Source organism: Penaeus japonicus, unplaced genomic scaffold (assembly GCF_977035675.1).
Source record: "Penaeus japonicus unplaced genomic scaffold, GWHDUDI00000001_assembly GWHDUDI00000037, whole genome shotgun sequence".
Classification (NCBI taxonomy): domain Eukaryota; kingdom Metazoa; phylum Arthropoda; class Malacostraca; order Decapoda; family Penaeidae; genus Penaeus; species Penaeus japonicus.
Window position 1 is genome coordinate 20,294,052 of NW_028234439.1, and position 15,000 is coordinate 20,309,051.

At 39.5% G+C, this 15,000-nt stretch overlaps 1 protein-coding gene across 1 annotated transcript in view; it reads left to right on the forward strand.

The window, feature by feature from the left end:
• The window catches only part of LOC122266220 (putative E3 ubiquitin-protein ligase HERC1), a 66,201-nt gene that overhangs the window by 17,788 nt on the left and 33,413 nt on the right, over positions 1-15,000 (forward strand). Inside the window, exons 13-27 of the mRNA XM_086532505.1 lie at positions 3,580-3,762; positions 4,265-4,425; positions 4,697-4,831; positions 5,002-5,130; positions 7,155-7,311; positions 7,591-7,758; positions 8,070-8,283; positions 9,177-9,343; positions 10,215-10,338; positions 10,488-10,673; positions 11,750-11,977; positions 12,136-12,258; positions 12,845-12,995; positions 13,420-13,511; positions 13,787-13,828. Of these exons, the coding sequence (XP_086388631.1) occupies positions 3,580-3,762; positions 4,265-4,425; positions 4,697-4,831; positions 5,002-5,130; positions 7,155-7,311; positions 7,591-7,758; positions 8,070-8,283; positions 9,177-9,343; positions 10,215-10,338; positions 10,488-10,673; positions 11,750-11,977; positions 12,136-12,258; positions 12,845-12,995; positions 13,420-13,511; positions 13,787-13,828 (2,260 nt within the window). The remainder of the gene's footprint in view (positions 1-3,579; positions 3,763-4,264; positions 4,426-4,696; positions 4,832-5,001; positions 5,131-7,154; positions 7,312-7,590; positions 7,759-8,069; positions 8,284-9,176; positions 9,344-10,214; positions 10,339-10,487; positions 10,674-11,749; positions 11,978-12,135; positions 12,259-12,844; positions 12,996-13,419; positions 13,512-13,786; positions 13,829-15,000) is intronic.

Consider the following 15,000-nt stretch of genomic DNA (forward strand, 5'->3'; position numbering starts at 1 on the left):
GAAACTTTCAACCCTTTGAAATAAGGATAATTGTGTATTGCTTAGAGGGGATGAAGTGTGACCTGGAAGTTATTGATAATGATCTTGTTCATAAAGAATTAAAATTTCTATATCATATGCATCATGTGCTTCACGGAACAAAGAAATGGTCATATATTTATATCTATATCTATCAATCTATCTGTCTATCAGTTTATTGATCTATCTATATATCTATGAATATATAACTGACTGATGGATTAATGAATTAATATGTTGGTGGATTGACTGGTATAGCACCATTATGTTAAGCACAGTATTTGTCAGAGGCCGAAGACGAACCTCTCAGCTTGGAGACAAACATCAGCAGTTTGGAAGGCAGGGACATTAGCCTGGCATCCAGAATTCCCCCCTCTCACTCCTCCCCTCCAACCACCTCCTCCGCTTGTCTGTAACTACCGGTGGCAAGCTCTTACCCTGTTTTCTTTTTAGGTTAACACACCTGTATGTACTCATTTTCCTCTCTGTTGTATTTTTTTTTTTTTCATAAAACAACAAGGGTATTTTTTCCTCGTAGCGTTCATAGAGTTATTTAGCTTTTTAAGTTGTCGGATTAGATTTGTTGATTCTTATCCTTTTGACTAATGAGGGTTTGGGGTTTCTTTAACACCATATCTGCTCTATTGCTTGCTAGAGTCAAGATGATCAGCTTTTTATCACTGATGAGTTTGTTGAGCATGATCATGATTTCTCTTTTTTTTTTTTAGTAAAGAGACATAACCTCAGTACCATTTTATGGAGTATTAAGGATATTTTATAGTCTTTGTAGTGAGTTGCTGGTCTGAACCAGATTACTGTTTGTTTGAAACTGAAATGCATGAATGAGTGACTTACTAACATATGGTATTGCAATAACATATTTAAAAAAAATAGAGGTTTAAATTTTTCAAGTGAATATTTATATATATGTATATATAAGGTAAACACAAGAATTGTTTAAAAGGTGGCTATATTTATGTGTATTAGTTCAGTAAAGGCCCATATAATATCTATTGTCATATATTCAAGCCGGTTTTAAGTTCATGCAATTGTAGCAAATAAAAGAAGTATGAAATGAAAATGATGGAGATCCTTGTTGTGGAGGAAATCTTTGGAAAAAGTTACAGGTATTTGTGAAATGAATGTAGAAAAATCTTTTTGAAAGGGATTTAAGGGAGTGATGGCTGAGGAAGAACATTTAAAATATATAAAAGTAAAAGGGAAATGGGAAGAAAATCATTTGAAGTTGGAAAACCACATTCCTGGAAACTTATTTGTTTTTAGGGCAGAGCAAACGTACCATGACTGACTTGTGTTTCACATTGTCTAGAGCAAAAAGACATAACCAGTGATATGTCTCAAGGTTTTTAGAGACTTAGCGTGCAAAGATTAGTAAAGAAAAAAGTTTTGTAATGACCTTGGGTTAGGCTTTTTCATTAGTTTGATTTTGTATGCTGTTGTCTCATGGAGGAAACTCTCAAAGATGTAGAAAGGTAACAGACACTCAGCAACTGCCTGATAGGATGTTGTGTGTATTTTGCACTGTTATTTAGGCTGTGCACACTAAAGAAAGCAGGTTGCCCACACACTGACCAGCTACACCAACCTGTGTGGCTAGGGATAAGGATGCAGTGTTGACTGTCAGCTATGATCCACCTGGTGTACAGTGAAGATGTCATGCTTATTGTGTGATGATAAATTAATTTTCCCTGACAACAAAGCAAAATGTAATAAATAAACAGTGCATTACGTGAAATATATTTCAGTAGAGAACAATCGAGGGAATTCTTATATTACCATTTCTGTGAGTGTGCTCTTTATTCCTCATGTTCCACAGTGGTGATATCTGGAATATGTTAGTAATCAAAGTTTCATCTTGCTGGCTTAAGCCCTCTTCAGTGTGTGCCAATTTCAGTTTTTATGTTTTGTTCTTGATGCAGGTCATGTCTGGTAGCCCCTCCATGGGAACCTGCTTTCTCTGTGTGCACATCCTGAGTTCTATTATCAGAGGTGTAGCATCGGATGTTAGAAGGTGGATTATGTAATGCACGGGAATTAGAAAGAGAAGCCACTTTGTATCGTGGTAATAAGTATAACACAGAAAATGTGTGCACTACAGATATGCACATTTAGATTTGCATTCAGGCTTATGCACATATGTGCATATGCATGTGCACACTCACACATATTATCACACACACACACACACGCACACGCACACGCACACGCACACACGCAGACACACACACGCAGACACACACACGCAGACACACACACGCAGACACACGCACGCAGACACACGCACGCAGACACACACACGCAGACACACGCACGCAGACACACGTACGCAGACACACGTACGCAGACACACACACGCACGCAGACACACGCACGCAGACACACACACACACACACACACACACACACACACACACACACACACACACACACACACACACACACACACACACACACACACACACACACACACACACACACACACACACACACACACACACACACACACACACACGCAGACACACACACACGCAGACACACACACACACACACACACACACACACACACGCAGACACACACACACACACAAACAAACAAACAAACAAACAAACAAACAAACAAACAAACAAACAAACAAACAAACAAACAAACAAACAAACAAACACCTGCACACTTTGTATAGCTTTGTATATCAAAGTAGGAGACAGGATTTTACAGTGTAAATAATGTACTGTGTGACGATTGACTTTTCAGTAGATTTAAATGCTTCAGGATATTGACGACTAACAGATTGGAGACTGTACAGAGACGGGACTGACAAACCATGTGTATTTTTATATTATTTTTTGCTTGCATGCAGTCATCATGCAGCTTAATGGGATAATTTTTTTTTTCTTTTTTTTTCCATTGAGTTTTGATATTAAATGTTGTGGATTATTTGTTTTGATACTTTAACAATTGTTTAATTAAATCCCAAAAGCTGTTTACTCATGGTTTTGATTTTGTGATGCATGATTAGTAATAGACAAGAAGGACACGCACCATAGTCAATGATTTTTTTTGGTCATGTTTTTCTCTAGGTCGCCATTAATCTCCAAATTTCCACGTGGACGACGATGCTGTTTTAGTAGAACTCCTAACATTACTTGAACTTTTCTTGAGTCGAGGAATTTGACATAAGTGATTAGTACCTATATTGGTACTGTCTTGTGATGATTTAGTCTATAGTTGAAAGTTCCTCTTAGGAATTCAAGTCCTGACCTTTCTTTCTGCATTTTAACGACAAAATGTACCGAAGCATTATGAAGTACAGAGAAAGTAAATATATTGTAGAAAGATAAGTTTCATTGCCTTTGTTTGATCATTGCCTATGGTAGTGCCCTTTTGTCACATTTGTTTTATCATTTGTCCACAATGATTTTAATATCACGTATCCCTAATGTAAATACGGTTTTAGAAAATGTAAAAAGCTGTAATCAATCACCCTTGTGCCTCTTGCCGCCCTGCTGATGTTTTTCTGCCTTGTGTGACCCATGGAACAGGTCCAGGGAGGTGACAACACACATTTTCAGGTATGGGTATGGGGTTCGGGGGCCTGTCTGGCCCTGGGGTCGTCCGACGCGACCATGCTCAGGCCTCGTCCCATCGAGGAGCTGGCGGGACTGAGAATTGTCGACATCTCTGCGGGAGATTCACATGCTCTTGCACTGACTCATGAGGGGGAGGTAAGGAGGACCTCACCTTTTTGTTTTTTCCTGAATTAAGAGTTTGTTTAATTTTATGTTATTTTGGGGGTAAGAGTGTGTAAAAGGAGAAGAATAGAATGTTGTAAAAAGTAATAGATAGTAGTATTAGTAGTAATTGAAAAAGTAGTAGTAGTAATAGTAGAATGGTATTGTGTAGTACAGTGCTTTGTTGTGAAAAAGTTATGAAGTCTAGATTCTTTGATATGAAATTTCCTTTCTGAAATTATATGATTAAGTCATTATTATTGAAACAGAATGTAGTTTTCTGGCCTTATTCAGCATTTTTTTTGTCAAGATTTATAAGTTCTTATTTATCCTAATTTTAGTATATGAGTGAATTTGATTGATGATGGCATAAAATCTGCTTGATGATCGGTGATATTCTATCAGACAAAATATCGAAACCATAAAATCGTTTTTGAGAAAATGTTCAGAACACCAAGTACCTACATTATTAATACAATGGATGACTTTCCTTCAGGTTTATGCCTGGGGATCAAACACAATGGGTCAGTGTGGCCAGGGACACACAGTATCACCCATTACAAGACCAAAGAAAGTGATGGGGTTGGACATCGCCGTGCATCAAATCAGTGCAGGAACCACACATTCTATGGCATGGACAGCCATACCAACCGATCGGTAATGTGATGGAGTTATGCGTGCTGATGCAGAGAATGTTGCAAGATGTACTCTCAAGTCAAGGCGCTTGTATCATTATCTATATGGTCATGAAGAGATTTCATTGTGTATAGTTACACTAAGTTGAATACCATAAGGGGTTTTGTAAAAGTGTAATAAGATGCTGATAGACCTTAAGATATGATGAAAGTGTAAATGTAGAGCTGAAGAAGGATTACATGATTTATTTTTTCAGATTTCTTTCATATACAGGAAAGTATTTCTGTTTCAGACGAGTGGTCTCTTGGCACCGACCATTCTGTGTTGACCTGCAAGAAGGGACGTTCTCTCTGCTACGGACATTTATCGAGCTTTACTGCTGCTTTGATGATACTGAACAGCCTGTGAAACCATTTGCTTCAGTCAGGTAGGGTTGCATGAATTTCTGTGTTTATTCCCATAATTGTAGAAGAATTGTTTAATTGAAACAATTATGATTTCTTTCAGAAGAACCAGTATTTGTTCTTGCTTCTCTGATTTTTGATTTCTGATTAGAAGATCCAACTACCAATGTTATATCATGACCTTATTTTGCAGAGAACAAGAGAAATTTGTGCTGCTGTGTCTGCAGCTGCTCAACACACACCTGTCACTGGCTCTGACTGGGGGCATGACGCAAACAGTTTTAGGATCGGAAGCAGCACCCCTGCGGCAACTGCTCTTTAGGTGAGGATATACATATTCTTTGAAAAATAATGAAGAATAACAAAGTGCAGAATATATAGGTGAAGGATAGTTCCATGAAGTTATTGGAGTAACTTCTTTGTATCCCTTATGTTTTCAATTTCTATAGTGCTGGGCAGTGTACTGATGGCAATAGACAAATGTATTAGATTAAAACATTACTCGTAGATATTGTACCTACCTGTGCAAAAAGCCATGACGTCACTCCATTCGTTGTTAACCTGTTAACGATGGCTGATGTGTTTTTTCGTCATACGTGACGCAGGAGCTCTGACCTGACGATGGGCGTAATGACGTTCGGGAATTTTGGATCACATTGTTATTTTATTGTGCTATGAGTAATGAGTGAGTAATGTTGACAATTGCAGTCATAAGTATTATAACTGCCGTAAAATTAAGCAAAATGGGTTTCAACTCGCATCCAAACCCTAGATGGAACCACTTTCTTCTAGCACCAGCTGGAGAGAGAGCCTTGAATGGCACTCATCTACGGTCTCTAGCAAGCACTGTCTCTATATAGGGATGGCACATAGCAAGTTGCCGACCTCTTGCTCTAAAGTACCGCAGATGAAAGATGTGCAAGCAGAATGAGAGGAGGAAGGTGACTCACACCATGCCAAATGCCTACAATGTACCCCTGTGCCAGTAGGGATGCCTTTTATCGTGACACTCACTGTCATAAGCACAAGTTTCCTTCCTCTTCCCTATCTCTTCATGTTATCTTCATTTTGGACGGTTATAAATTTCGTGTTCGTACGTGACAGCACACAAATACGAAAAAATAAAGTTGCTCTTTGTCCTCCCTTAAAACAGCAATACTTCTATCACATTGAGTATGAAGAAAGAAAAGGGGTGGATATTTTCAGTAATTTTAGTAAACTGCAGAATTGATAGAGTCTGTGATATGACAGATATGTCTCTAAAAACAGTAAAACACACAAAAAAAAAAAAAACACAAAAATGGCTCTAGCTCTACAATGACTGACTTAACCCATTGCAGACGGAGATAAATTTGCTTGCCCAGCCTCCAGGATAGGTTTTATTTTAGAGAGAGACCACTTGAAGCAATATAATTTGAAGCATCCAAATCTCTTTCAGTCATTCATTGTAAAACTAGAGCGGTTTTTGTGTTTTATTTTTTTGTGTGTTTTATTGAGTTTAGAGACTTATATGTGCCGTATGACAGGCTCTATCAGTGCTGCAGTTGACTAAAATTGTAGTATGTTATCCATATTAGCTCATTATTTTCTTTATACTCAATGTGATAGAAGTATTGCTGTTTTATGGGAGGACAAAAGGCAACTTTATTTTTTCGTATTTTTGTGCTGTCTTGAACGAATACGAAACATATAACCACCTACAATAAAGATAACAAGAAGAGGTAGGGAAGAGGAATGAAACCTGTGCTTGTGACTGTGAGTGCCACAGTGAAAGGCATCCATATTGGCACAGGAGCACATTTTAGACACTGGGTATGGATTGAGTCACCTTCCTCTTCTCGTTCTGCCTGCACATCCTTCATCGGCGGTAGTTTTGAGCAAGGGTTCATCAACTTAGTGTGTGCCATCGCTCTATAGAGACAGTGCATGCTAGAGACCGTGGATGGGTGCCATTCAAGGCTCTCTCACCTGCTGGTGCTAGAAAAAAGTGGTGCCATCTAGGTTTTGGACGTTAAGCTTGCACGATATTACGGTAATTATAGTAATTAGGACTGCAGTAGCCATCATCACTCATTCCTTTTTCATAGCAAAATAAAATAGCACAGTGATCCAAAATCCCCGAACGTCGTGTACGTCATGACGCCCGTCGTCAGGCCAAAGCTCCTACGTCATGTATGTCATGACACCCGTACGCAATGGGTTAAAGGGAGTAGGAAAAATCAATTCATATTGCTAAAGCTGCCTCGCTCAGAAATAAAACCCATCCTGGAGCCTGCGTAAGCAAATCTATCCTCTCTCGGCAATGGGTTAAGAATATTCATAATATGTAAACCCTCTTTCCAACAGACTGGTAGATGCCAAGTTGCCACGAGCCATAGAGGCTGGTGTATGTGAAGGACTGAGCTCACCTCTCCTCCTGCCGCCTTTAGCCTCTCGAATGAGCCTCCTTTACAATCTGTTGCCAAAGTCACCCGAAGATTGGGGGCAGCTCTCTCGTGGCCAGGTGAATTTTGAACGTTTCCTGATGTTGGTTACTCTTTTTTTTTCTTATTTTGTTGCATGCTGCCTTTTGTTTTAGAATTTTTTCTAGATATTTTAATGCTGGATGAATATTATTTGGTTCATGACCTTCTGATTAGTTTGCTGCTCTGAATTATTATTGGATTACCAGCTTTCAACTAGCTTCAACAACTTGGAATTTTAGATTATTTCTTTCCAAATTGCCCTATAGCATCAGCAACTTAGATTGTTGAATATAATTGGATTCCCAACTTCCCTTTAGCGCCTGCAACTAGGGATTCTCGTGGTGAGTCTCGAGGACCACAGTCATGTAGCTGCTCTGCTGGGATACGGGTCCCCGGAAGATGCCCCGTCTATGCAGCATGGCTCGTCCACTACGCTGCCCCAAGACCTCATGCACACTCTGTTGGCCAACCTAAGATTCCATGCAGTGAGTCTGAGTTTGTCTTATATTGTAAATCAGTGTCAGTTTGTTACAGTAACCATAGTTCCATATGATTTTATGTAAAGGATTCATCTGAAATTATTGATAGAATGAGGAGAATATCAGTTTATAATTCTTTGTGTTCAGGTAAATAATTTTGGAAATATCAAGTAAGATAAATATTTTTTTTTCTGACCTTTACTGCTGTCAGATATAATCTAACTTTTTAAAAGCCTAGCTAGAAGCCTTGTTAATCATATGCTATCACTAATGAAAAGACTGTAGCAAACTCATAATTATGGTTTTTGCCTCTGTAGGAACACCAGTTAAACCAAATCCTCGAAGAAGAAAAGCCAGCCAAGAGTGGGCTCCTGAAAGACACCCGGCATGTTTGTCAGCCGGCGACCCAACAAGCCAGCTATGACGTGGAAATGAAGGGACCGCAGGTCGCCCCAGTGCAAGAACCCCAAGCCGTGTGCCAGGAGAGCTCAACAGGGATGCAGCAAGCACAGCAAAAATTGCCGACCATAGGTGAGTTTGGGCTCTGATTGGTCTAAATGCTGGGGTGTTTCAAGCGCAGGGCTAACACCTCGGGCTATTTGCCTGCTAGGGCCGTAGCTGACCACTGCGCTCATGATCACCCGGCATGCCAGCCATACAAAAAGAGAGTGAGAGTGAGTGAGAGAGTGAGTGAGTGAGGGAGTGAGTGAGGGAGTGAGTGAGGGAGTGAGGGAGTGAGGGAGTGAGTGAGGGAGTGAGTGAGGGAGTGAGTGAGTGAGTGAGGGAGTGAGTGAGGGAGTGAGTGAGGGAGTGAGTGAGGGAGTGAGTGAGGGAGTGAGTGAGGGAGTGAGTGAGGGAGTGAGTGAGGGAGTGAGTGAGGGAGTGAGTGAGAGAGTGAGTGAGGGAGTGAGTGAGGGAGTGAGTGAGGGAGTGAGTGAGGGAGTGAGTGAGGGAGTGAGTGAGGGAGTGAGTGAGTGAGGGAGTGAGTGAGAGAGTGAGTGAGAGAGTGAGTGAGAGAGTGAGTGAGAGTGAGAGTGAGAGTGAGAGTGAGAGTGAGAGTGAGAGAGTGAGAGTGAGAGTGAGAGTGAGAGTGAGAGTGTGAGTGAGAGAGTGAGAGTGAGAGTGAGAGTGAGAGTGAGAGTGAGAGTGAGAGTGAGAGTGAGAGTGAGAGTGAGAGTGAGAGTGAGAGTGAGAGAGAAAGAGAAAGAGAAAGAGAAAGAGAAAGAGAAAGAGAAAGAGAAAGAGAAAGAGAAAGAGAAAGAGAAAGAGAAAGAGAAAGAGAAAGAGAAAGAGAGAAGAGAAAGAGAAAGAGAAAGAGAAAGAGAAAGAGAAAGAGAAAGAGAGAGAGAGAGAGAGAGAGAGAGAGAGAGAGAGAGAGAGAGAGATTGCCCATGTTTAATTTTGGAATTCATTGACAATTTCAGCCATTCAAGACTATGGGAAAGATAAGATGGGGCCTAGTAGCTATGAAACAAGACACCAGTACATCGACTCGCAACTTGGGGGTACTCACCCTCAGCATCTTCTCCGTCTATTATCCACACTTCATTCACACCTCCTGGCTTACTGTACTCACCATCAGTTCGAAGAGGTGGGTATCTGTGATTGTGCCTGTTCATAGTTATTTTCCTTGAAAGAGTTGGTGAACAGGAGGCTTCAAGGCAGTTTTGTAAGTTAGTTTATTTTGTGGCTTGCACTTGTTTTTATGAGTTGTTATTATGTTTAGGGAGGGCATTGATTGCTTTGCTATGGTTAGTGTAGTGACTGGAAATTTATACTTAACCTGAAGACTGTGATATGTAGCTCTTACTCTAGTATAGGGGTGATTGTGCCTTAAAGCATATACTTTTGGGATTGCAGTCATATAAAATTTCTGTATATTGATATTTTGTGTTAAGTGTTGCCCAAATTGTTTTCTGGAAGTTTCTTTTTTTGTCATTTATTAAGTGCCACAGGGATGGCTAGATATCTGAACGATATCTTTTCTGACTAATCTCATGCCCAGCTTTCCTTATTTCTGAAATAATTAATTAATACATTTTTACTGAAAAGTAAATACTTAGGGTTGATTTCAATTTTCACACAGGAATTTCTTAAAGGCTTAAGTCAAAGTTGCACGAAAGCAATTTTTTTATTGTTATTCATTTTAACCCATTGCCGTTGAGGTTGTTTTGGCTCCAAATTGTCAAAACGCTGGGATATTTCAAACGTGTAAGCCTAATGCCTTGGGCTGTTTGCCTGCACTGGCCATGGCCAGGTGCTATGCACCCGATCACCTGGCGCGCTGGCTAGGAGGATAGCCATGACAAAATATCATGTTCCCGGTGGCTGGTCCTGCCACCACTCGACATGATATCTTGTCACCCAACGTTAAAGGGTTAAGAGGAAGGTAACACATCCCATAAACTCATTGTCTCGGCCCCTCTCTTCTCTTCCTTATTAAAACGAAGCTTTGTCGCCAGAAGTCAGCGAGCATGCACCTCCTATATGATCATCTGAGTGAACTCTTAGAGGTGTGTGGAGAGCTGCTAAAACAGACGTCCAAGCTACTAGCATCACATCCAGGGCTTGCTCATCTCATTCATGGTAAGCCTTTCCCATGGACAGCTGGACCAAACTGTGTGATATGGGATTATATTTCTTTGTTTGTTGCGGAGGCATTAATCGCACGTCTGATGTCATGGGGTCAAAAGGGGTTTGCCTATTGACCATACATAAGGAGGGTCGTTTTGCAGATGTTGTCTACCGGAGTGTATGTGGCTGGGTCATGGCCCACATTGTGTATGCACTGCTGCTGTTCCCGGCCAGGCTGGTTCGCCCTTTACTCGGCCCTCTGAGGTCCATTCTCCCCATCCTGGACTCGACAAACCGCACCATAGCCTCTGTCACCTCTTTTACTGACCAAGAAGACGTAACCTCAGGTGTGTTGCTTGTTTTGTAGTAAATATGCTATAGTATAGTTATATGTTGAGGATTTTTAAATCAGCTTTTATCTTGATTATTACAACTATTTAAAGATAAAAAAAAAATAGTGGATAAAGATTTAATGACAAATAGGTGGAGTGATGAATTGATCGATAGATATAACTATAGATAGATACAGATATACTCATATGCATAGTAGCTCATGTTTAAGGCTACAGACAACATCAGTTGATCTGTCTCCTATTGTACCAGGAATATGATGCTTGTCTTGGAAACTTATATGGAAAAAGTTTTAGTGTGGTAAGTGCTTCATTAGTTTCTGTTGCCTGGAAGCAATGTGTTGGATGAGTCCTGAATGGAGGTGAGGATTGCATCATCCTGACCCCTATATTAAAAATTGAAATATAAATAATACCAAAAATGAAAAGATAAGAAAGGAGAGAGTGAACATTACTCAAGACATGACCAATTTTAGGTTGTTATTAGTTGTAGGGTTTTTTTTAAACTCTGTAACAGAATCCATGGTTTGCCAACTTGTATTAAGTTGATGCTAGGGCTAGCACCCATTTATGTAACCTAATGTTTGTTTTAGGAATGGAACAAGTGGCAAGATAACAGAAGGAATGATTGCTGTCCTCTCATTAGGAACGATGTTTCTTGGCAATAGAAATGCCCCAGCAAAGCATATTTTTTGTCCAAAGCTTTGGTTGAAATTTAGGATTTAGTTTTAACTTGTTACAAAATTTTGAATGTGAGTGCTATTTAATACACTCTTGAGAAAATGGGTATCTTGATTATTGAGCATAAGAAAAGTGTAGATATGTTGATGGATTGGGATCTCACTGTTGTATGAGGATATTCTAGTTAGAGTCGAAAACAGCGTGAATATGTTCCTTGTAGGTTGTCAGTCACTGGAAGATTTGATATAATGTTTTAGTACTATTGAATGAAATATTAGTGTGTTAATTTTTAGAGAAAAAACACCTTAGTTAAAGTATATAACAATCTCTATACTCGCCCGCCAAGTTATCTAATAACACTTAAGAAAATACAAAATGCATATCCTTTACAGAAGTTGATACACCCACCCCCGATACCGTCAAAAGTGTCGGCGGTGGGGTGGTTGGCCGACAGTGGGCCTGGCTGTTGGACGTAGAACGAGCCTGTGGCCTCGTGGTCGGTCGGTGCCTGGAGGGGATGCTGCTTGGGCCGCCACTGACGCCTAATGAAGTCCGTTGTAAACCCTGGCTCTCCTCACAGCTCTTCTGCAGTGGTCTCTCTGTGGAAAATCTGTGTCCAGGTGAGTTGGCTTCATTGAGCCATGCGGTTGTAAAGGCAGTGTGGTCCTTCAAGAATGGTTTGCCTTGCAAGGTCTTTAGATTACTATGTTTTGTTCTTGAATGTACTTAAGAAATGTATATTTACAATTAAATTTTTTATTGTTTATTATCTTGACAGACAAAGTGACCCGAACCATTAATTACATCGTAAGCATTGTCGAATGTGGAAAGGAACTTGTAATTGAAACTCTGCAGAATATGACAGCAGCCTTCCCACAACTTGCAACAGTTCTTGAGTCAGGTATGTATTTAGTCAAATAATTTGCTCAAATTGAAACTCATGATTCTACTCCCACAGGGTTATTAAAATTCCAGTTTGAATTTTTTTTCTGAATGTTTTAACCCTTTCACGTCGGGGCTATTCCGGCTCTAAATGGTCGGAATGCTGGGGTTTTTGAATGCATAAGCCTTACGCCTCTTAATTATTGGGTGCACTAGCCACGAGCGAGTGCTGTAAGCCCGCTCACCCGGTGCGCCGGCCTTGACCAGATATCTCGTCGCTGGCGTCTGACCCAAAAACCACTGAACATGATAGCAAGTCAACCGGCATGAATAGGTTAAGAGGATATGATATCTATGAGGATGTGTAATGAAAAAAAATTGAATCATGATTATTTTTTGTACTTAAATGATTAATGAATGCTTTAAGATGATAGAATTATCTGAGGATCTATGAAAAGAAAAAAAAAAAAAATTATTGTACCCAAGTGATTTCTGAATGTTTAAGGATGAAGTGATCAGTCAAGGATGTATGGTAAAAAAAAAAAATGGTAGTCAGAAGAGATTTTTACAATGTGAATGACATGCTAACATTGCTTTTGGGACAGAGAGCCAAATGATGCTGTGGATGGAGGAAATGGCTTGTGGTGAGGACTGGGACACGTGCGAGGTGAAGGATGACGCTCTCCTGGACACCTCAACGCATCTCCTGCTCTCGACTTTTCTGATGCATTCGGCAATTTCTCAGACACAGCTCAGGTAAATAGAATATCAACTAAGCTGTACTATGATATAGTTGTTTGATATTTCACTCGTAAGTTAGTTTTTCAATCACATGTTTTGTAGGTCAAGTTTAGGTATGGAGAGCCTTTTTGATTGCTTTTCATTCAGTGGTTTTATTTGATTAATAGGAAAGAGGAAATATTGAACTCTTTGGCAGGAAACTGTATTGCAACATATGTAGTAAAGGTATTAATGAATAAAGAATAATAGAAAGAGATGTAATTGATGTGGTTTAATTAATCCTTCCTCAGAATTACATGTAGTTCTGATATAATTCTGAATCAATTATCAATCATGAGTGAACTCTGAGAACTGTGTCATAGGCAGACTGTGTGATAGAAGAGTGTTTTTGTCATATGCCGAGTGTCAGCTAACAGTCTGAAATGTCTTTGTCTTTTAGTTTCCACTTCTGTGGCGTGATGCGCGAAGTGTTCAGACTGGTGTATCACATAAGGAGACGACTCGTCACACTCAAGACTCAAGAGACTACAGGTGGGTCTTGTTATTTGTAGCATTTTTTATTATTTTTTAAATTTTTTACTGTAGAGATTCTGTCAAAAAGTTTGTGTGAAAATTACAAGTTTGAGTGAATTCTCATGATCAGATTGTGGACATATTTGTTATCAAAACAGAAGGAAAACCAAGAATTCAGGATTTTTGCTGTAAGAATCAGTGTTTGGGTTACTGCAAATGTGAAACAGTGAAATTCTTATAACATGAAATTCTTGCATCAGCAATAAGAAATGTATATATTTGTTTGCTTACAGTTAAAATACCAGCAATAGCAACTGAAATTATATCGTCACCAGGTATATAGTTTACAAGACCTGCATGAAATTTTGTGTTTGACTAAGAATTCGAAATTCAAAATGGAGAACCCATGCATTCTTGCATGCATAAATCCCGTCCCATTACTAAATACCTTATGTTGTTTATTAGCTCTCCCTTTGGTGTTCCGGCACACATACAGTCACATGCACATACACATGCACCAGGACACATAAATGCACATACACATGCTTAAACATGCACAGACAGTTTGTTCACACTAATGTTTAGATACACATGTTCTCACTTATGCATATGCACCCTCATGCTTATGCACATGTATATGCACAATTACACACACAAGCACTAGCATACATGCATGCTCAGTTACAGATGCACATGCACAAGCACATGTACACGCACACAGACAAGCACACGCACATGCACACGCACAAACACATGCACACGCACAAACACATGCACACGCACATGCACACGCACATGTACATGCACATGCACATGCACATGCACATGCACATGCACATGTACACGCACATGCACACACGATCTTACAAACACTTATGCATTCACATATGTTTATGCACATATACATGGAAACACACCTTGTATACTCTGGATATTTAGGAGCTTGAAGGTGTTTTGAAGAACTAATACTATTATGATTAAGGAAGGAAACCAAGTTACAAAGAATTTTCCTAGTTTTCCTTACTTTCTATACTAAGACTGCCACAAGCCTTCTAGTGTTACGCCTCATTTTGTCTATAGTATTCTCTAAACTTCCCAAGTAATTCATGAATTTGTTCATTTTTAGACTCCATTTTTTTACAAGTGTTACATATATTTAGATTTTTCTAGCCATACCCTCTGCTTGAGTTTCCCTTTCTTTTTTTGCTTATGACTTTATGCTATGAAGTAAAGAGAATGTGATTTGTATCTATAGATTTGTCTTAAGTTATTATGCTTTAGTTTGTCATCTGTTCATTTTGCTTTTGTTTATATATCAAAAACTTTAAAGAGTAAAAAAAAGTATATGATTTATACCCATATATCTGCTTTTCTTTCTCTAAGTTTAAAGCACATTATTCTAAGATCAGTCCTGTTGGAAGGACATGGGGAATATGGTTTTGAAGGCTAACCCTACCTTATGTCCTGTAATGTTTAACTTTCCTGTATGTGGAACTACCCTCCTTGA